At 43.9% G+C, this 23,663-nt stretch overlaps 1 protein-coding gene across 1 annotated transcript in view; it reads left to right on the top strand.

The window, feature by feature from the left end:
• The first annotated feature begins 3,856 nt into the window (after nucleotides 1–3,856).
• Nucleotides 3,857–23,663, top strand: part of LOC308375039 (xylosyl- and glucuronyltransferase LARGE1) — a 68,244-nt gene continuing 48,437 nt past the window's right edge. The window contains exons 1-3 of the mRNA XM_080851072.1: nucleotides 3,857–5,207; nucleotides 20,729–20,784; nucleotides 20,936–21,140. Coding sequence (XP_080707198.1) covers nucleotides 21,035–21,140 — 106 coding nt within the window. The 5' untranslated portion in view covers nucleotides 3,857–5,207; nucleotides 20,729–20,784; nucleotides 20,936–21,034. The remainder of the gene's footprint in view (nucleotides 5,208–20,728; nucleotides 20,785–20,935; nucleotides 21,141–23,663) is intronic.

Raw genomic sequence — 23,663 nt, 5'->3', positions numbered from 1 at the left:
GCCCTGCAGGCGTGGTTGGATGTACCTCTGTGCACCTGTAAGAGGATTTTACACAGCTCCATATGTAAAATTTCTATTTGGGATTTATCCCAAGATTTTTTTGATAGGATTAAAGCTGGCCCCCAAATTTCTGAGCTGTATAGGAGGATCTGTGTAATGACAGAGTCAATTATTTTTAGCCAAATTTTGATTGATGGTTGAAATTTATTTATAGTTTTGTAAATTGCATAGAATGCTCTTCGAGCTTTGTCTCTGAGTATTTGTATGCCAGTGTTAAAGTTGCCTGAGGCATTTATAGCTAGTCCTAAATATGTGTAGCTAGTTGTGTGTTCTAAGATATTAGGGCCTAATTTAAATTGAAATTTACTTTGCATTGATCTTGCTTTTTTTTGGAATATCATTATTTTTGTCTTTCCTAAATTTACTTTTAAAGACCAAATTTGGCAAAATTGATGTAGGATGGAGAGACTCTGTCTTAAACCTTCTTCTGTAGGTGACAGTAAGATCAAATCATCTGCATACATTAGAAATGTTACCTCTTTGTCATGTAAATTTAGACCTGGTGCTGTCGAATTCTCTAACATTGTGGCTAGTTCGTTAATATATATTAAACAATGTGGGGCTTAGGCTGCAACCCTGTCTAACTCCTTGGCCTTGTCTAAAAAAATCAGTTCTTTTATTTTCCATTTTAATGCTGTTCTTATTATTTTCATACATTGATTTGATTAGATCATAGGTTTTGCCTCCAATTCCAATTTCTAAAAGTCTTAAGAGCAAACCTTTGTGCCAGATATTGTCAAATGCTTTTTGAAAATCTACGAAGCATGCAAATATTTTTTGCTTTTTGGACTGATGTACGTGTTTATTTATTAGCGTCTGGAATGTGTAGAGGTGGTCGGATGTACGAGATTTTGGTAGGAAACCAATTTGGCTTTTACTTAGGATGTTTTGATCGTCAATAAATGTAATCATGCGGCTGTTAATGATGCTACAGAATAATTTCCCCAAGTTGCTTGTGATGCAAATGCCTCTGTAACTATTTGGGTCGAATTTGTCGCCAGATTTGAAAATAGGGGTGAAAAGGCCTATGTTCCAAGAGGAGGGGTAGAATCCACTTTGTAGTGTCAGGTTTAAAAGTTTCTTTATGGCCTCTTATATCTTTAAATTACTGAATTTCAGCATCTCTGTGGAGATACAGTCGGTTCCGCATGCTTTGCCAGATTTTAGTTTTTTAATGTGGTCTTTTACATCTGTGATAGTAATGGGGAAGTCCAGGGGATTTTGGTATTTTTTAATGTTTTTTTTCTAAAGATTCTTGTTTGGATATTATTGCTTGCTGTTCAGGCATGAGTTTGTGGCTTTCTGGGTTCTGGTAAAGGTTTTTTTCTTTCTCTCTCTCTCTCTCTCTCTCTCTCTCTCTCTCTCTCTCTATATATATATATATATATATACACGCAGTATATACGGGACATATCTTTCTGGCTGTCTTTCCTTACTCTGGTTGTCTTTCTTTCTGTCCAACTCCAATGAATCACTCTCCTTTGTCTTGCATTGGTTCTTATACATCTATTTCTCTCTTCATGCTCTCTCACTGCAAAAAATGCTTTTCTAACCTAGTGTTATTACTCTTATATTGAGATGAAAAATCTAGTTGGTCTTGTTTCTAGCTAAATTGTACTTACCTAGTGCTTTCTTGGTAAGGTTATTTTTACCTATTTCAAGCAAATATTACTTATTTTAAGAAATCTTAACAAGCCAAATTTGCTTAACGCACTGGCAGCCAAATTTGCTTGTTTTAAGCAAAATCCTGCTTAAATATGTAATTATTTGTCTTAAATCTAGAGGGGCATTTTTTGCAGTGCTCTTACTTAGCCCCATTAGTGTCAACCACACTTTCACAACCAACCACTCAAAAGCGTGTCAGTATATCAGATCCAAAGATTAATCTTACCCATGTACAATCAGGCACTTATCCACAGAAGGGGTTTGGTACACACAGAATACAAACCAAAGAGCATATAAAGTTTAAAGGATGGCCCAGGAGCATCAGTAGAATAATAGGGGACTGGTGTAGGGGAAAGGGGATCAGCATATTCTAATTGGTGTATTCATATAATATAATATTAATATTAATCTAATAATTATTATAATATTCTAATGATTGACCCAGTAAGGGGAAGGCCCAGAGGTTTGTGTGAAGAAGGCGGCTGAGAGATTCCTGAGACAGCAGGTCTTTCTTGTATGGGGTTGGGGGTGGGGGGCTGAGGGATTTGTGGTAGAGTGAAGAGATTTGGGATGCTCTGTTATGTGTGATCTCAGTTCTTGCAGTTCTTGCACTACTTTTCGGTCATCACTGAACAACCGAGGCGGGTGAGAAGCCCTATACTCCTGGGGAAATTATATGTAAAATCCCTGAGAAAAGAAAACTTTTACAGAGTAGAAATGTGTAAGGTGAAAATATTTCAGTACAACACAACATAACAGTGTGCCTGTCTGTAAGAGAGAAAGAGAGAGAGAGAGAGAGAAAACGTTAAGTCCTCTGAGCCAGCTAGAACTCAAGCTCACTAGCTCACACAAATACACAACACGCTCAGGCCACTACTGCTTCCAAACCATCAATTTGTGTCAATGAAATAACCAGACAAGCAAAAGAACACTATTTGGAATATTGAAGAAGCCAAACTACCAGTCAAAGTAGAATGAACATTTATCTGGCCCTAAAAAATTGGCAGAGTATGTCTTCTCTGTCAGAGACAAGAAGCAAAGTCAAATCCTGACCAAGTACAGGCCCAGCGACCACAATCTTGCAGTGGAAACAGCATTTTGTACTTAACTGTGAGAAAAATTACCTAAAATTAAAAACCCAAACATCCTTGACAAAAATGGAAAAAAAGGCTGTCCTCTCAGGAGAGCGACCTTGAGCGGCTTTGGCTGAAAAAAATATTTCATAATATTAATATCATAACATATTGGACACAGAGGGACACTCGCCGAGCCTAAATGCCTACATTTCCCTTGTAATATCCACGTATATTTTGTGTGTGTTTAGGCCTATGTAAGTCTACTCATAGACATTTAGATTTACTTGTTCCTTTAAATCCTTATCCTTTGTGTGTCAGCTCTCTGGCAATAACCTAATTTGTCAATAAAGGACGTTGAATTTAAATGAATTGAAGGAGAGATAGGGAGGGAGAGAGAGATATTCAGAGAAGGGTTCATTCTGATTTGGATTATCTCCCTTTCTCTCTCTCTCTCTCTCTCTTTCTCTCTCACACACATGCATGCTCACATGCATGCTCACAGACACACACACACACACACACACACACACACACACACACACACACACACACACACACACAGTGAAATGAGTGTAATAAATAGCTGTTTTCAGATCCATATCACTATAATAAGTTATTTTGAAAGCTTTGCTGTATGTGTGGAATTTTGAATTTTAAGGTATCTACATCATCAAAAGCCATCACAAGGTCAATTTTTCTGTAGAGGCTATAGTGACATCTAAACAGTTTAATAAGTTATCAGCACATACATTGGACTTTCAGACCATTGCAACTTTTTCATGCATGCCTTTGAATCTCCCACTTCAAGAATCCATTACTCCTTTATTAATAGCTTATTCCTCAACTATATCTGCCTAGCCTTAATTAATACACACAAGTCCCCTCTTCCAAAAGTACTGTAACTGAATCCAATCCACGGAACACATGGCCAGGTTTTGGAGGAGACACTACTGAGAGGTAGAGGAGGGGGTACAACAGGCGCTCTAGGATTGGCCGCTCGCTGCTTGTCAGGACCGGAGGAGGCTGGGAAGAAGGGACTGTTGTGTGGAGGCCGACTTCGAAGTGAAACGCACAATCACTGCATCAGATACAAATGTACTGTCGAGCGAGACGCTACGCATTCCAGTGGAATAATGTGCGTCGCTGGACCGCGATGAGATGAGAAAAGATAGCGGATGTTCTAGAAAAAGCCGTCCTTAACTATTCATTTTGAAGTCGCGCGAATGCCGCATTTCGTCTTCGCACCGTACCTGGCAGCTGGTGACAAAAACAAAAAACGTACACCGCGTTTCAAAAGAGTGGACTGTCGCTGTAAGACACACGGGACATATTACTTCGCAGTACCCGGTTGACAGTATTTGCAGTATTTTCTTTTGTTTAGAGGCCAGAGGCCCAAAAGCGTCTCAAGAGCCAGGTTGCACTGTTTTTTTGTGCCCTTAGCCCATGCTAACGTTTCACTAAAAAGCTGTTAGGTTAAGTGGACCCAATACATGCTACTGCAATTGGCACTGCTTTGAAAATGTCTAAAACTTGGGTTGGGTAATGGTAAGATCTTTAATTAGCCCAGACGTAAAGCGACACACTAAGCAGCCCATGTCATAGTTTTGTCCGATATTATTAAGAACTACTCTTAGGCGTTAAGTAGCAGAGAAGAAAGACACTTAGTCAAGGCTACTCTGTGTGAGAAACCCCTAATCCTGTGGCTAGAAGTAGCCCACATCATGGTTTCCTAATTTCAGCACCAGGTCGGATCCTTATGACATTTCGTAGGCCTTTATTTCCCAGAACTCAGGTATACATAGTGTTTTTATAAGTCAAGGCCAGCTGCGGTCCAGTGACGTGATATATTGGCTGTCTATCTGAATAGCCATATTCAAAGAAATAGTAACAATCGGGTATACATGATACGTGCGTAACAAGTGTAGGCCACAGCTGTTGCTGGGACAACTCAAATCAGGCCTTCACCAAGCTGACTGGAAAAATAAACATGTACTGGGCTGAGTAGGCTAATATACTGAAGACTAGAAGCTTTAAATTAAGACATTTACGGGAATTACCACCTTCTTGACAGGCCAATACCATGTGCAGCTAATCCGGTAATTTATTTTACATACGTGGAGCGTTTGGATTTACAGGGTTTGAAAGGACTATACCCGAGTGGTAGCCAGATCATACCCCAGACAGCCAATCTGTTATGAAGACGGGTTACAGGCACCACCTGATGCTGAAGGAATCAGAGGGAATGCATGCAACGGACTCTGAAACAACAGCTTGCTAAACACTCAACTCGGACACTTCAAATGGGTCTAGATCTGGCACACTCACCAACAGAGCTCTGAATGAACCTGAAGACTTCCCCTTTTTCCACTTCACATTCGTTGTGGACTCGACGTCACTGCTTCTCAGGTAAAGTTTTCATGTATACTCTGTCCACCTGTGGGCCTAGTCTTGTAGGGAAACCCGTCACTCTGACGTGATTTACGTTGAGGCAAATCATTTACATCAGTAGGGTTTTATCTCTGTGTGATGGTCTCAGGCAAGTGCATTACCTACATTTATTATTTAATCTATAACATAGCCTTTGCAGTCTGAACTGAAATACCCATGTACACAAGTGGTTTCTCAGTGTTTTAAATGGAGCGATATGCCACATTACATTGACTCTCCAAAAGCATAACATGTGTGCTGTACAGTTCTGTACAAGATTACCCACCCTGTTTTGGACGTGCTGTGCTCTCTGTGCCACAAACAAGAGAGCTTAGATCAGAGCTGCTGTGGATGGCCCCATTGATTTTCCTGTGAAAGCTGCTTGGCGTGAAATAATACATTTTAGTCAGCAATCATTGCAGTGTGATCACTGTAAATGTTATCGCTATGGGAAGATGAGCACTTTCCTTTCTTTCATTCTTTTTTTACCCTTCTTTCTTCGCTCAACTGCCTGATGAAAATGAACCTTCCTTGACCCCTTGACCCCCTGCATCTCCTGCGCAGGCACTGATGAGTACAGTGTCTACGGCTGCCATCAGATTAATTTCTTTTCTTAGCATTTGTGAAACGCATTTCTCCATCTATGGGTAAACACTCCTTTTAATGTACCCGAATTTGTGGTTGTGTTCAGATTTGTTGCCTCAGTTGAGCTGATTGCATGTGAGACAGGGAGGCTATTCATGCACATAGCCAGGGAGCTACTTATCCCAAGAAAACATAAACCACAAACATGTTGCAAATGGAGGATGTGGTATTTTGGAACATGACTTACTACTAAGGTATGGGCTCAGTAATTATGGATGTCTCTTGGTCATACAGTGTCAAGTGTTCATATGAATGGGTTCATCATTGTGACATATGGTTGAAATGATGGCCTATCATCTCCTGTGTATTTGGTTGGTTCCTTTTGTTCCTTGTTTGACAATCAGTGGTGAAAGCCTAGCATTGACTTGGAGTTGGTACACTTGACTCAGCCAGACAGTGCCTCTCTTTTCTGAGGTCGTACAATATGTTTATTGTTCTTTGTATACTGGTTTCACACAGCTGAGTTTTCACAGTTTATTAGTATCAACAGTTCCACTTGGAGCCATTCATTGACAAAACAATGAATTGACTGAAACACTACCCTACACTTTTTCCCCAGTATTAAATCAGTCACTTAAAATCTTATCTTTATAAGATTTTTTCACAAATTTAATTCGAAGACCCTGGTGATAGGATTGGATTTGTTATTGAGAGGATTACAAAGAGAGACTTAGCAAAGAGTATGGATCTTGTCTAAGCTAACCTAAAATAAATGCCCCAAGGGAGCAGCCTTTCTATATAGGCCAGTACTGAGTCAGTTTCTCATGCACCCAGACCAAAGGCTGTCACAAAGGCACAGGGAAAGGCATTTGAGGTTCAGGGCGCAGAAATGTGCCTGCCAAATGTAGAATAAACAGCAGGGAGGTGGAAGAAAAAATTGATACAGTGTAGTATCGCAGTATGTTTCTGCATGATAATGCAATACAGTGATCGCAATATTCATTTATTTTATATAATTATTTTAATTTCATTATGGTAGACGTCTACTCTGATAACATTGCCTCTGAAAGTCCACAAGATGGCACAAGTCCTTGGTCCTCTCTTACGTCACAGTGGAAAATGGGAAGGAAATTCGAGTTGAGAACAAATTTACCGGGCCAAGATGGCTGCCGAGACTCTGAGTATACGAAGCGTAATATATGGGAGCAATAAATCGCAGAATCAAATAGCAATACTTGCTGGTATTGTAAAATATAAAGACTCGCAATAATATTGTATCGTGGCCCAAATATCGTGATGGTATCATATTGTTGCCTCTATGTCAATTCCCACCACAAATAAAGAATCACTTGTTTAGAATTGTGGACATGGCAGTGATGGCAAAAGGACAGCCAAGGTTTGTGCACTGCGGTCGAGTGGAACTGCCTGAAGTAAAGATGGCCTTTGGGCAGACAGCAGGTTGGGAGATAGCTGATTACTGGCAAACCCCCCCGCCATCATCCAGCACCTCAGATTCTGAATCAGCTTAACCAAGCTTTACCTAGTAAGCCCACTGGTGCTTCGGCTGCTTCTCTTTTGCCCAAATTGCAGCAGCAGAGACGCTGGGGCAATCACTGGAACGACAGTTCACCTAAACCTGACACCTAGTACATCTCCCGGCCAACTTCTGTCACGCATAACTTACCCCCCCCCCCCCACACACACACACACACACACACACACACACACACATACACTCACACACACATACAGAGAAATGGGGAGCAAGAAAGAAATCAGAATCTCTTCTGTGAGTGGGGACAGTACTAAGCCCCTCTCCCTGCACCCTGTGACCCCTCTAGAGGATAACGGCACGTCAGAACAAGTGTGCCTCTTAATACTTTACTGTTCATTAGCCGCAATGGCATACTGCCTCCCTATGTAATAAATGGCCACTTACACAAGCGGTCAGGCTGTCTTGTCACATTAATTTCTCATTGTTTTTTAATGCAAAGGAGGGCTGCACTGAGATGGCTGTCGGCAGAGAAGGAGGGGTGAGGTGGTGGGTGGATGTGCGTGCTGGGGAGTGTTAAGCTTGGGGTACAGATTTTGGTCGCTGTTCCCTGATCTTCCTCCTCAGGCCTGGCTACGTCAAGGTGTTAGGCTCCAACGGTGGTAACCAAGGAGTCAATTAGCCCTCTGCCTCGGCACTCTGTGTTGGTTTGAGAAGAGAAAAAAAGAGTGTGAAGTGTTTTCCTCACCCCATGGTGCATCGACCTACCCGGCGGTGGGAAAGGTATTGACCTTCTGAGATGTGCCAAGGTACAGTAAGCCAGCCACCTCAAGCCCCCATTTCACAAAGGGCACCAGCTGACCCCTGGAGTGCAAGGAGAGAATGAAAGGATATGAAGAGTGACAGCTCTCTCTGTTTTCTGTTATACTCTGTATTCTCTCATTCCTGTTATAATACTGGTCTGTTTAGCGCCCATTATCTTGTTGCCTTGTAGTTGTCCATATTTGTATGTTTGCAGTGTGTGTTTTTTCCCAACCCGAACCCCCCCAACCCCCCCACCCTCACTGTCTGTCTTTTAGTCTGTCTGTCTGTCTGTCTGTCTGTCTGTCTGTCTGTGTCTATATATGTCGGTCTTTTGCGTTTCTCTTCACCTACCTGTTCCCCCCCCTCTCTCTGTCTGTCTCTCTGTCTGTCTGTCTTTCCCTCGGGATTCATAAAGTATCCATCTATCTATCTATCTATCTATCTATCTGTCTATCATATCTGTCTGTCTGCGTTTCCTTTCACCTCCCTGTTCCCCCTTCTCACTGTCTCTGTCTGTCTGTTTGTCTGTGTTTATATCTGTCTGTCTGTCTGTCTGTGTCTTTATCTATCTGTCTTTGTTTCCCTTCACATCCCTTCCCTCCCCTCCCCTCTCTGTCTGTGTTTCCCTTCACCTCCCTTCCCCCCCCCCTCTCTCTCTGTCTGTCTGTCTGTCTGTCTGTCTGTCTTGTCTGTCTGTCTGTCTGTCTGTCTTGTCTGTCTGTCTTGTCTGTCTGTCTGTCTGTCTGTCTGTCTGTCTGTCTGTCTTGTCTGTCTATGTCTGTCTCTCTTTTGTGTTTCCCTCCACCTCCCTGTTCTCCACTCTCACTCTTCTGATGTTGATCTATGAGGCTACTGGACTGCCTATGATCACAGGTTCTCACTGCAGCCCCGGTTGTCATGTGTTTGACGGGCCTCCCAAAACAGAGGGGTGATGTAACCGCTGAAATGAATCCAATCCGAGATGATAAGTCTGTGTTTCTGTGTCACACCAACGGCCCTAAGTAACCGTGATGTTTGCTCTTCTGCTGCTTGGCGACTGGGCTTCGCCTGTCTGTCTCCCAGCTCCGCACGGCGTGAATAGTGATTGACATGACTAAAGCGTGAAACCATGTCTTCCCCACAGACAAATTGATCCTGACTTTTCCCTGTGGTCGAAATTGCGGGTGTATTTGTTGACTCCTGCTGGGTGTTTTTGAAGCAATCTAAATGCGTTACCGCCTCACGGCTCACGCTACTTGACTTCTTATGATAGCTGGCACTGATTGAAGGACCAAAATGTGCTTTATGAATAGTGTGATGTGTGTCCACAGTAGTGTGATTGTGGTGAGTGAAACCAATTAGGCATTTGTGGATTGTCTCTGTGTTGATTGGATGACCTGCAGCCTATATTGTGAATATTTGTGTGAGTATGCGTTGTACGTATGGGTGTACGTTTTAACTGAGTCTGAAAGTCGGTTGGTGGATGATGATATGTGGACTGGGGAATGATGTTTGACCTTGAGTGTGGTCACACTCGGAACACTTTTTCAAAACGTATCTTGTAGACAGGTTCTTTAATTGATTGGCAGGCGGGTAATGCAACAGTGGCTACCAGACTCAACAATAGGAAGCTGTGTGTGGGTATGTGTTCCTGTCAGTGCGGACAGACAGGGTATGATTGACTGCTCTCTCACAGCATCTGAATCACTGACAGACACCTAGATATCTCAGATACAGACCAATCACTCACTGATACCTGTGCCACTAGCAAAGCCAGAGTCGAACAAGAGAAGCAGCATCCCGCTGGTGTCTCCGAGAGAAATGGGGGGTAGAATATGTATGAGCCTGTCACCACCACTTCCCCATGATTCATCTGTCAGGGCCGATAGAAAATCACGCCGTCACCGTCTGAGTGTGTGCTCGTCCACAGGAAACATGCCTGTGTTGATTGTTCCGCTAAGCTCTCAGCAGCAGCACGATATTTGCTTTTTTATTGTTTGTTTTTCTTGTTGTCTATTCTGTCCCTGCATGAGGTGCATGTTTTTTTTGGTGGTGGTCGTTTTTTTTTTTTCTTTTGTGGCAACATGGGTTTTGTTGCCCAGATGGCGAGTGGATTTCAGACACATTTGTGAACAGCGAGTGGAGCTGAATTAAGTTCTTCATGCCTTGATTTAAAATATATATATATATATATATATATATATATAAATAAATAAATAAATATAAATATAAAATTGAGATAAATCCCATCATGCCAAATGCACTTACGTGTTATAGTTTTCTCCTGAGCTCCAGATGTTCGTTGGCTCAGCTTCAACTTGGCACAGTCAGGAAAAGCTCCACTGCAGTGGTAGCCTAATGCATCACACCCTGCAAGTTGAAGGGTTTTAGGTATAAGTTTCCCAACAAGCTTTTAAATGGTTTTTCCGCTCATTGGGTTTAGTGTGATGAATTGAGCCGATTCAGGGGCTCGCCAAGAGGTCAAGGTCTGGATAACTTTGTCTGTGGTTAACGTCAGCCCAAATCATATATTTTTATATCCTGCTAATAGTAATTTAGTCATTTAGGCAGATAGTGAGTAGCAGAGCGACCGCTGACAGATTTAAAGCAAAGCCTGGGGACTTACCCGCCTCTGGGTAGGAAATGGCAACACGGGAGAGGAGAGGCTGGATTTCACCCACTCTCCTGCTGGGACAGCTAATGTGATGTGTAACGATAGCGTACACAGACAAAAAAGAATCCCTGGAATGGTCCCTCTTTTTAAAAAAAATGAAGAAAAAAAATTGCTCAGATTTTTCATTATGGGGGATTAAACAGGGACTCAATTGCAAGTTTTTTTTTTGTTGTGGTTGTTGCGAAGGTATTGGAAAAACAATTCAAAGCCAGTGGATTAACGAGAAGTTGGCATGCTCGCTATTCACAGTCGTCAAGCAAAAAAGCTGGGGGTGGGTGTCTCGGAATTGCAGAAAGTTTCGGAGCGTGACAGTGGTGTTTCAACTTTCTGTTCCTCAGGAGCAAAGAAAGCAAGGTTTCGGAAAAGATAAATAGAATAGAATAGAATAGAGTGCCGTTGAAATTTCAGATTCCTCCATTATGACTTATGCTACTGTATGAGGTTTTTCATGCCGGCTTGTTGTTTATGTTCATGTTCATGGCATCACGAAGTATAATGCATTGATTTTGCATATTGATTGAGGGCGGCATCTCGGTTAAAGCGATCACCGGCAGGATGCCTGGAGGTCTTTCATTTTCTCAATAAGCCCAAGAGAATCACTCTAAAGAAGCTCCCTTCTTTTCACCTCCCTTACTATTCTCTCTGTCCCCTACTCTCCCCTCTGTCTGTCTCTCCCTCTGCTTTTCCTCTTTTTCTCAGACTTTCTTACTCTCTCCTCTGTCTTGCATGCTGGAACGACCTTCATCATGAAAAATGGATGCTCATCTCTAGGGATAAATCCCCCTTCTGCAGAACTCATAAATAAACATCCTCATATTTCCTTCTGAGAGTGGCAAATTTAGAAATGGCTGCGCTAATGACTAGTGTGCTAGAACATTTGGTGGTGTGTAGTGCCAGGCCAAAAGCTCCAGGCTTGCCTGCACTAATGCTGAAGGGAGGAGGAGAGAGAAAAAGAGAGAAGGGGAAAGAGGGAAATGGACAGAGATGAATTTGCACAAGAGGCGAGGGAGGGAGGGAGGGAGAGAGATAGAAAGAAAGAAAGAAAGAAAGAAAGAAAGAAAGAGACAGAGAGAGGTAGGGATGGAGAGGGACGGACATGAATTTGCACAAGAGGTGAGGGAGGGAGAGAGAAAGAGAGAGAGAGAGAGAGAGAGACAGAAAGAGAGAGACAGACAGAGAGAGGTAGAGAGTGAGAGAGCAAAACAAGATGAGCGAGAGAACAGCAAGGGAAGAGGATGAGATCAACTGAGAGAAAGAGGAAAAGAGAAATGAGAGAGTGAGTGAGCAAGCGGGCAAGGAAGAGATAGGAGCCAAACAATGATGAATGTTTCCACGGGCTGTTTTTATTACTCCTGTTCCGTCGACACCAAAAAGAGGCCTTGATTAATTACCCTTTTGGATCGGCACGGGCCCTCGTCCCTTTTGACTATAAACAGTGAGCCTCGTCCCTGAGCCCTTTGTAAACATTGGGGGAGTGGTTGTGCGGGGGGGGGGTTGGGGCGGACATTATCTTTTCATATTGTGGCACTGGAGGGGGATCTTAACCAGGGCAACATCTGAAAGTTCCCTATCATCACCCAGAGGGTAGTTCTCACTGTATTTACACCATTGCAGGTGAAATAAAGCAAGGGGAATGGGCTGGCACTGTCGCTCCGTACTCTGGATTAAAAGCGGACGGCGGATGCCTGGGTGGAACCTCAGGTGTCAAAACGTTGTGCTTTGAGCGAGCTCTGCCAGCTGGGACTGTCGCCATGGCGACAAAACGTCATCCCATCTCTCTGAAATTAACGAGGCGGCCTAGTTTTGAGGACTTTGGAAGTGTGCTGAGGGGGACTGGGGGTGTGTGTGGGGGGGTGATGGGTAGAGGTAGGAGGGATTGGTTGCCAGGCTGTATTAATTGGTTTGAATTGCCATAGAGGTCGAAATTCATCTTTTCCCTGAAAATGGCATGCATATTTCATGATGACCTCTGGCAGGCGGTGGGTGTTCTCCAGCAAACTATTAACTGCGGCTTAGCAAGGACCCTCTGCTTGGAGCGAGACGCCAACCCTGCCCTTCTAATGTGGAGCTCCCACTCACAAAGCCATGCAGCCTCCTACCTACTTCTCAAAATAAACACTTCGCAAGCCGCATGTTAACATCAGTCTGAGGTAAGATAACGTGAGACGAAATTAACTCCATCTACTCTTTTAATTTCGAACTTTTTTTTTCCTGCATTTATTTTTGGTCAAGCGGTGCTCCGTTCTCACCCTCTCTTGAAAAATAAACCCCAGTGTTCTTCCCTGTGTAATTGGGTTCCGTCGTAACCTTTGGCTCCTTCTGACTATCGTGGAGAGAGTTTGGCTGCAGGTGGATTGAGGAATGACTCTTCTTCACCTCTGAGCTTCTCATCCTTTATCTCCCTCCCTTATATCCTTACCACTGCTCTCTGGAAGCCCCCCCCCCACGCCCGCGCTCTATGGAAGCCTCCCCCCCCCCCCCCCCCCACGCTCTCTGGAAGCGCTTAGACTCTTTGTCGAGTGCATTTTGCAAAACACAGCTTTAAGTGGCAGCTGCTTTCCACCAGTGCCTGGTCTCATTTCATGTCGAAAAGCAAAAAGCCTCTCTGCCTTAAATCAGTGCTGACAAGTAACAGACAAGAAGATCCAGTGCTTGTTGGTGCCCTTTCTCTCCCATGAAGGGCAAAGGGTTTCCCCATTCCGTTTCTTAGCTTTCCGCCTCACAGGGGAGCAATGACCTGTGGCAATTGCTCAAAGTGAAGGATGCACCCGGGATCAAACCCGAAGTGACAGCCGCAATATGGCATCACGGGGCCGTCTTGTAGGCAGCACAGGGGCACATGCGTGGACCTGGACTCCACTTGATCTAAAAGGAAACCCAGTTTCATTAAGGACCCTCAGCCCCAACTCCCAACCCCCTACCCCATTTTCCAACACTTGCGTATTGTGAACGTTTCCACTGGAAAAGGGGACAACGAGGACCCAGCTGTCAGTGCGCGTCGCCATGGGCTAATGTTTTAAATTTAGCACGCTTCCCTCCGGGTGCTGCACGAGGGCAGGTCTGAGGCACTCTGCTGCCCCGTCATGAAAGGAGGCTGATGGGTAACGCGTGAGCGGCCCTTATGGATTTTAAATTTAGTTTGCGTTGAAATTAAACGCGCATGCTCCGGTTATGTTCGTACGAGTTCACGTCAGTTCCGACCGTTGAAGGTAGGTGCTAAATTTAGATGGACAGAATACCAAACATAGTCTTTCCACGCTGGCCCTTATGTCATTACCAAACCTCTGAGGGATGAGAGGAATTGAATTCATGAGTTGTCAGAATGTTCGGTTATGGGTCGTGCTTCAGCCACTGTTACGAATAATGGATTCGATTATGGGGAAATGTACATGACACGTGTGCAATACATGCATGATTACTCACACACTGGCATGCACACGGGCATACACATGGAGTTGCATGGAAACACACACACACATACTCATAGGTGCACACAAATATGCAGCTACATATGCACAGAAAAGGTGCAGGCGAAGATGTTCTCAGACACACACTGACACACACACACATCACTCTTTTATCTTAATTAAGGGCTCCAGTGCTACTAACCCTTCAAAAACATCAGAGGTTTTCTCAAAAGATGGATTTGGTGTTAAATTCACTCTCACCTCCCTTAATACCTTTTGCCACTGCAGTAACTTTGAGAAGTTGGAGACATTCCTCTATTCCAGTGGTGTGTGTGCGATGTGTCCACGTCTGTGTGTGTGTGTGTGTGTGTGTGTGTGTGTGTGTTTTTATTTGTGTTTGTGTGGGGCCGTGTGTAGGTTGGTGTGTGTGCCGAATACCCATTAAAATTCAATCTTTGTGTAAGCTATAAAAACTCCTGACCCCAACATCTCCGTCAACATAAAAGCACTTTAAAGGCACTGCTTGGCATATCTCATGCTGACTGTAAACATTATCAGTCATTGTCAGGAAACTTTCCCTTCAGCACCACAGGAAACCCAGGAAATCCCTGAATCCTTTTGGCCTCCATGCAGAAACCCTAAAGACGCAGACCTACTCGAAAGCCCCAGCTACTTTCTGTCTTTGTTCGTTATGTATTGCACAATTTACATTATAACAGACTCCGGCAATAATTCAAAGTGGAGATGGCTGTTTTCCCGTTATGCTCCTCATCAAATCAGACTCGCAAAGTTTGTCAAGTTGTTCCAGTTCTTGCCATAAGCTTCTGGATTCTCAGTTATAATCCTGTCATCTGTGCAGCTGGCCTTTTTGATGCATAAAAGTAGCAAACAAGAACCAAATAATCACTTTTCCTATCTCAACAGTCTTCAGCAGATGGAGGCCTGGCCAGGCCTAGTGTCTGCACAGCCCTCACGTGGTGCAGTGGGTGAGCAATGCTCCCAAGCAAGTCTGCTGCTCCATACAGAAACAGCTCCATCAACGCCTTTACTGTGTGCGTCAGGCAAAAGGGGAATACCGCTTTAAGCAACTCATTGTTCCCCAGTAGCCGGCCAGACCTGCGGATGTTTGCCGGAACTTATTGAGCATGTTTTTTTTTTTTTTTTTCGGAAGTTTCCATTTGCCAACGTGGGCGTGTCTCCTACCTTGAGGTGCCCAGTCAGCTAGTCTGCAGCGGGCTTCAGCTTTGGCACGGGCAACGGCGACAGGAGGGCCGTTAAGCATCCTACCTGAGCCAGCCTGCCTCGCTCGGAGCCCATACTGCGGACCAAGCAGGTTTGGAGAGAGGACGACTCCGACATCCATCTCTTTCCCATCCCGTCTCCTCCTCCGTAATGAATTTACTCCTGCTTTTGCACTTTTTTTCGGCTCCAGATTTATGGCCGTGTGGAAGAGAGATAGCTAAGCACCATTTCAATTTAGCAGACTTTTCCTCATCTTGTAATGAGCTAAGCTTGACCCAATCCATTCCACAAAATGACCATTTAAAGGTGAGAGAGTATTTCCAAGCACTTAATCATGGATTGTCTCTTGCATAAACATGAATCCCCACACAGCTTCTTACTGGAAGATGCATTACCCCTTGCCAGCGTTTATCCGGTTGATTTTACAAGTGTTTCTTGCAAGTAGCAATTTACATGAGAAATTTTGTAAATATAGAGAAATCAGCCACAAGAATTGGGACTGGGGAAGAGGGTTGATAAAAGCAGTCTTAAAAACCTGACAGACTTGTCATTAGCTGTCCACAAGCCATCCATGTTTTTCTAATCATTGTTAACTGATGTTGACAGACTAATTTCATTTCAGGAAATTTAGCTGCAAATGGGATGTCTGGTTTTATTTAGCAGACCAGGTATTCATGTCAAAAGGAAAGACGTGATTGAGCTCTGGAAGTTTAGTGAAATGACACCTGAAGTGTTTCAAGGACACAGTGCTTGAATGGCTACCATCACAGTGATGGCAAATACATGATCACTATGCATGTTTCTCAGAAAACGAACCCAAAGACCCCAGTGTCTCTCACGGCCTCATTGTTGTTGTGATAAAGACAGTTGTCTTATTTCCTGTCTGTGTTTCCTGTCTGTGTTGTGTTCATCTGTGATAGGGTCAGGTTTTTTTGGAAAATCCGGCCCTGGCCTGTTTCGACAGGGGATAGTGTTGACATGAAGTGAAGCAGACAGGGCTCTTGTAAATGGATTGGGACAGTAACGCTGCCTGTGTCATCCGGAGAAATGGTATCTGTCCCCAATGGCAAGACCAGCCCCAGAAACCCACACGCACCCTCAAATGCACTTGCAGTTCACACAGCTCCAGCTTTGTGTGTGTGTGGGAGTGTGTGTGTAAAAGAGAAAGCGTGTGTGTGTGTGTGTGAAAGAGATGGAGAAAAGAAACTAAACTGTTGTTACATTTAGATTTATTTTGAGTAAAAGTTTTTGGTACGTGCGTGTGCGTGCGTGTTTGTGTGTGTGTGTGTGTCTGTGTGTGTGTGTGTGTGCGTGTGCGTGTGCGTGTGTGTATGCACACAAGATTGTAGGCATGTGAGTATGTTAGGATATGGACCACCACCCCTGTCAGAAATAAGGGTCTTGTTTGTGAGCTGACAGTAGCTGTGGCCACCGATCCAGACTATGAGGAGCCTGTTGAAGGCACACAACCCCTCCCCACACACACACATAGACACACATGCACACATACATACATACAGACACATAAACACACATAAACACACATAAACACGCATACACACACATACACAGACATACACACACACACACACACACACACACACACACATACATACACACACACACACACACATAAAATATACACATAAACAAGACGAACAGTACATGGTAGCCCTGCAAGCAGCAGGAGACTGCAGCATTATTTAATCTTTCTCTCCGCATTAGTAAAAAGTCAAAGAAATGAAAGTGCTTTTGTATCACAGGGCCATTTTGCACTTTGGGGTATTTAAACCAACATTTATGCACATTCTTTCCAACATGTGTATAGAAATTGAAAAGAATGTAATGAAGCCATCCACTTATTACAAAAATGTATTTCACAGAAGTACTTTCAAACTTTTTAAGTAATCGGAGGTTTTCAAAAAAAGACTAAAATAGTGCAGATTTACACACTGTCCGCCCTGTGCAGTTTATCTGGAAGATATGGCAGAATGTACTGCAAATAAATCATCAAATGATGTAGGGAAACAGGATCCACAATCAGGGCATTTTCTGCTTCCACATTTCAAACCTCAGGGTCATGCTTGTGACTTTCAGGGGCATTTTTTCCCCCCACCAAGCCCACCATAATTCTTAACCATAGCGCACTGTCACGTTAGACTACAGTCGGCACAGAAACACCCTCTGAGTTCAGCAAGAATTTGGGGTGGACGTGGCTGTGAGGGAGGTGATTTTTCATGCGAGATATGGAATAGATAACAGAATGTCATGGAAGTTTACTATTTATAATCATTTGTTATAATCATCATGGGTTAACTATATGTATGCAAGTCATTTTTTGCCTTTTTTTTTCTTGCCATAGACTTCAATAGTGGGTTAAACATTGTCACTCACCTGAATGCAAAAACTCCAAAACCCCATATGCACGTGCAACTACATCACACAGTTATTCCTACGGTGTGGTGCACCACCTTGTTCCGTTTCTGTGTGTCTATGGACTCTAAATTTAGCACAGATATCAATTTGCTTAAACTTCCCAATGCTTTCCCCCCTATGGGCTCTGGAGACCAATAGACTGGGGATGTAGTCATGATCGCTGATCGTTTTAGTGTCAACATGCTGAGATATACTGTAGAGTCGTCCTGGGCGTGGAGTGCCATTTCTCTGCTCTGGTTGAGCGGCTGAGAGCATTTAAAAATGCCCATTGGTGTGAGTGTTTATTGAAATGGCCTTACCTTTATTGAGCACTTACTGTGTGGATTGTCTTTCTCTGATGTGTTCTCTCTTTCTTTCTTTCTTTCTTTCTGTCTCTCACACACACACACACACACACACACACACACACTCAACACACTTTCCTTTAACAAACAGTAAAGCAGACAGCGTTGGTTGGTATTACTTGACTGGCAGGTGGAAATTTGACTGAGCGTTTCGATCTGTTTACACAGAGCTTGTGTGTATTTCAGTGTTTTTGATGGTCTCTTCAGTCTTATTCTTTTTTAATATATTTCGGACCCTTTTTTATGTTAGTGACTCGGAGTGGTTGCTCTATCTTCAGCCTCAGGATTTTGTTTCTTCGTATGACAGTCAGGTGACATTCATACATGCCAGCAGTAGCCATCAGGTTTCTGACCTTTTTTTCCATTCTCTCTGGTCTTTGGCCTTCCACGTTCATGTTCACAAACTAAGCTGTTTTTGTGGAGCACAACATCAAGTAGATGGACTGAATAACTGAATAATGCAGGAGATCCTGGAGCTGGCGTGGCCTCCTGTTGAGGTGAGCGTGTGTGTGGAGAAAGCGGAGGTCGAAGCTGCAGCGGAGAAAGCGGAGGTCGTAGCTGCAGCAGAGAGAACCTTGACAGGGGGTAGTGGGGTGGGGGGTACGCGTTTGGATCCTTTCACCTGCCATCTCAGGTTGACCTAATTTAGCCTCAGTTTAGCAGCTTGCTGGGTACCCCAATGGTAAACGAGGATTAAAAAGCACCTTTTGATTAGAGTGGCATTCAATTCGCTTCCCCAAACAAGAAATAAACACTCTTGTATCTTTGCAAACCCTTTTTAATTAATTAAGACGTTTGTTAAGTTTTTAATGGCACACACGACACCCTGGAACACACATATGCATATATATATGGAGGCGACACAGGACACACACACACACACACACACACACACACACACACACACACACACACACACACACACACACACACACACACACACACACACACACACACACACACACGCACGCACACACGCAGGCAGGCCTGAGGTTGCAGTGAATTTAGTTTCTGCATTTTCCCATCTTGGACCTTCCTTCCTCAAGGACCACCCAGGAGCAGTGGGCAGCCTGTAGCGCCCGGGGACCAGGTGAAGTGAACTGTCCATCTTTGGTCAGGGATGGACGTGTGTTCTGTTATTTTTGCATGCAGGGGTTCTTAGTGGAGGAAACCCCTTGTGAACACGGGAAGAACATGCAAACTCCACACAGAAAGGCCCGGGAGATAGCCCACCTGGGCACTGAAGGTCTGAGGAGGACCTGCCCTCCAGAGCCAACAGCGCCCCATGCGGGAATTGAACCCACAACCTTCTTGCTGTGAGGCGCCAGTGCAAGCAGTGCAACCACCTGAGCCACCGTGCCACACCTTGGTTCTTTGTTGCACTTTGATTATTATTTGTAGTGGGATTGCGTCTTTTTGCCTTCTTAGTTGGTGCCAGCCATTAAAAAAAAGCTTTTCTACCTTCGATTTGGTTTTTTCTTGGGTTGAGGAGTAAAAATCGACTGGGGTCAAACAGCTAATTGCAAAAACGCTGTTGTAACGGATAGTGAATTTATTAATATCGCCCATAATGAGGCTTTTGAGCTGTCTGCTTTCCATGGCTGCTGAAGTGCTCCTCCAAACAAAGTGGTGGGTCATCAGAAATCAGTCCGTTCCCACTTAAGAGGCCTTCTTCTGCGCTTAATTTATCAGTCTAATGCATCGCTGTGTTACTGGATGCACTTAAGTGGTATTCCTCATTTGCGGGTTCCAAAATCAATCTGAAGGTTGCGTCCAAACCATTAGAATGGAAGAGGCGAATGCTGTCCCTGTATCAGTGTGTTGTTTTTCAAAAGATTTGGTTCATGTCCTTCATGAATTGTTAAAGCACCAGGAGAACCCATTAAAAGAGTGAAAAACATTGAGTGTTACGGAGTGTTTGCTGTCAAACTCAAAGCAAAGGTTTTTCATTGTTTGAGCGAAATCGTTTCTGTGGCCTGTTCAAAAGCTGGAATCATGAAAATTGTTCGGTTAATGAGCAGACCTGGGTTTTGTTTTGCTTAGACAGCATTTGTTACAACGGCACAGGCAATGATATATAAAGCAATAAATCACAGGTTACGTTTAGATTTTTACAGTTATACAGTTTAAAGGAGAGGGTTGTTTTCCTAAACAGATATGTGTTTCTAAGTAAACAAGAAGGGCTATAAATTGGAATGGCTTCATGGTTCGAGGGAAGCCTTAGAAAGTCATGGTTTTGCTTTTTGCTTGTTGTGAAACAACTGTCACTTTCTTTGTTATTTTTGTGGATCACTGCCAGATTGGTTGACATGTTTTGATTTGTTAGATGTAAACAGTGTGTCTACCATGAAAAGAAATATCCTGGAAGTGTACAGATTGATCATGGTTGTGTTGACTGATCTCTCTCTCTCTCTCTCTCTCTCTCTCTCTCTCTCTCTCTCTCTCTCTCTCTCTTGCTCTGTGTCTGTCTCTCTCTCTCTCTCTGCCTCTCTATCTCTCCATCTCTCTCTTGCTCACTCTCTACGAATATATTTTAGATGCTGTATCTTCACCACGGGTGGCACTCCAGACAAATTCACTGTGAAGTTCCTTGGTTAGTTGAGTCTCTACTAATACTATAGTTTTAAAATATGATCATGTTTCCTTTGTTTTAACTTAAGTCTATAAAAGGGGTGTAATCGTTCCTTTCCTGTTCAAATGTTTTAATCTTGCATTATTCTTTCTCTCCCTTATTCCTGCCCCAGACTGTGCCATGCACTACCCTTGCCAGCAGCTACTACCCACATAGACACCTAGAGGTTTGCTCCACCTCCTGATTCCATCCTCTTCGCCCACCCCAGAGGATGCTGGGACTGTGTCGTGGGCGCAGGAGGTTCCTGGCCTTCACCCTCGCCCTGCTCTTCATCCCAGCTCTCACCTGGCTCTACCTCTCCGTCGGCAACTTCCAGGGTATGTAGGGACTCTATTCCCCCATGGTCTCTGCTTCTTTCTCTCTCGCTCTCTCTCTCTCTCCCCCTCTCTTTATCTCTCTCTCACCTGGCTCTGCCTCTCCGTCGGAAACTTCCAGGGTATGTAGTGACTCTATTCCCCCAAGTTCTCTGCTTCTCTCTCTCTCTATTTCTCTCTCTCTCTCTCTCTCTCTTTCCCTTTATCTCTCTCTCTTTCTCTCTACCTCTTTGTCGGCAACTTCCAAGGTAGTGAGAGGAGTTTTCTGTGTGTATACATGTGTGTTCTGTCCTCGTTCCATCCCTGTTACAGATATTGGCAAGATGTTTTTTTCTCCCTGAGTCTCTGGCTGGCCTGTCTTCGATTGTGTTGCCTAGTTGTCTATTTAACACTCACATCTTTGTGCCCTTGTACATTTTGTTCTCCCCCCATTTGTCCTCTCTCACTATATTCAATTTCGTCATGATCAAACGCAGCTCAAAGGACTCCTTTCAAACGACTCCTTGTCCAACTTTTTTAATGGTGGGTGTCGATTATTCCAGCACTTAGTACGGATACCATTTATTTTGTCATTGACAGTGGCCCAAAGCATCTTGGGAAGCTGGCACAGCCATTTGAGCAATTGCGATGTGTCAAGAAGTTGGGCCACTCATTCATTATTTAAATTAATCTAGAAACGCTTTTGTCCAATGAAATCCATTGATTTGTCATAAACAGGTGATGGTCTGGGAGAGAAGGTATTGGGTCCTTGGTTGTACTGCAACGATGTCTGAAATATTTGTTCAACCTGTAAGAGCCAAATTGTGTGTGTGTAAGAATGGATGAGTGACACTATGGCCGTAGGTGTTTTTACCCCTATCTACAGGACACCTGAGGCTGAAGGTGGAGCCCAAGGGGGAAAGGCCTTAAAAGAAAGCAGCCAGAGCATCTGGGCGTGGCTGAGGAAGGCAACAGTTTTTTGACCGTGTGCCAGGACGTTAACAAAGGAACCATGTGGTTTACGAAAGACTCTTTAGTTTATATATAGTTATATATCAATTGTTTTATTTCCAACAACTTGTTATCCACCTAACCCCGATCACTGCTCCCCGGGCTCTGCCAATGGCAGCTCACTGCCCCGGGTTAGTGTGTAACCACACTTCACTGTGTGTGTGTGTCACTTCCCTGGATGGGTTAAATGCAGAGGTGAATTTCAGAGTGTGTGTGTCTATACCACCTCTGCCATAGAGAGGACTTTCACTTTCACTTTTTCATATCATCTGCCTGTGTGTTAGCCTAAATACCTGGCTAATTTAGTTGTGTGTTTTATATGCAGCACTCGGGTAAACTATTGAAAACAAAACACCCATAAGCTGCGGAAAGAGGGAAGGTGATGCATTTTGCAGCGGAATAGTCGATATGCACCGTAAGGCTGTAATTAAAAGCCTGTGGTGTGGTACGCTGATGCAGTTGTAGATTATTGATCTGGACACGAGGCATTTCCTCAGCCTTTAGCGAGGGTGAGGTGTGTGTGTGTGTGTGTGTGTGTGTGTGTGTGGGGGGGGGGGGGGGGGGGGGGGGGGGCTTTGCCTACTATGATATTGTATGCATGAGTTACCGTACCCTCTTTAAACCTGAGTGCTTGCTCACCACGATTCGGTGCCAGGAGTCTTTCTTTTAGTGCTGTGGTTAATGACTTAAAGATTAGGAAAAAAAAAAAAATCTTTCTGCCTCTAATTAATAATGCAGTTTCAGGCGAGAGGCCTAGGCCACTGTGAGAAACTTCCCCCTCACTTTACAAACTGTCTATAAGGGAACCCACAGCCACTGGGGCATGCAAAGTAATTATTTGACTCAATAGTTTGTGTCCCTTTCTTTTATGAAGAAGTTCTTATTTAATATTTTGGGGCGAAGGGAAGAAAGCGAGGGCATTTCTAATTTGAAAGGAAAAACTGAAGCGATCCTTCCATAAGCCCTGAATCTTTTTCCAGCTGTCGCCCAGCCTGTCCGATTCTGTTTGTATTTCTTATCACATTCTGTTTCCTTAACTTGGAAAAGCTGTTGATGCCTTTGCTTGATTGTTTGGTTGAATGCCAGGCTGTCTTCCCCCCCTAACATGTTTGTGTTGGCTGAGGATTGGTTCATATTTTTGTTTAAGACGGGACCGAATGGATAAGATAAGATCTTCTGTCGCTGTAAAATACCGGATTATCACCTGAGAGATTGTAAAATACAGGATTATCACCTGAAAGTTTGAAAGGTCACAGAAACATCTACAGTTTTGGGGAGCTGTCAAAGAAACCCTCAGATGAAACGAGGAAAGAGGGGGAAAAAGCGACCTATTAGACTTTTTCTCTCCGTCGCTTGGAAAATGCAGCCACAAGCACTGTTGACTGGTGGCCCCTGCAAAGCTAATTGGTGTCAAGTAAGACTAATGCAGTGTTCGCCAACTCCACTAAGCCTTTCCTTCAGCGTTTGCACTTTTCACACTTCTGACTGAGCAAGGAGAACGCTTGTCAGAGGACACTTCTAGCAGGGACTCAGCCA

The sequence above is a fragment of the Sprattus sprattus genome (assembly GCF_963457725.1).
Source record: "Sprattus sprattus genome assembly, chromosome: 14".
NCBI classification, from domain to species: domain Eukaryota; kingdom Metazoa; phylum Chordata; class Actinopteri; order Clupeiformes; family Clupeidae; genus Sprattus; species Sprattus sprattus.
This window is presented reverse-complemented; position numbering and strand designations above follow the sequence as displayed.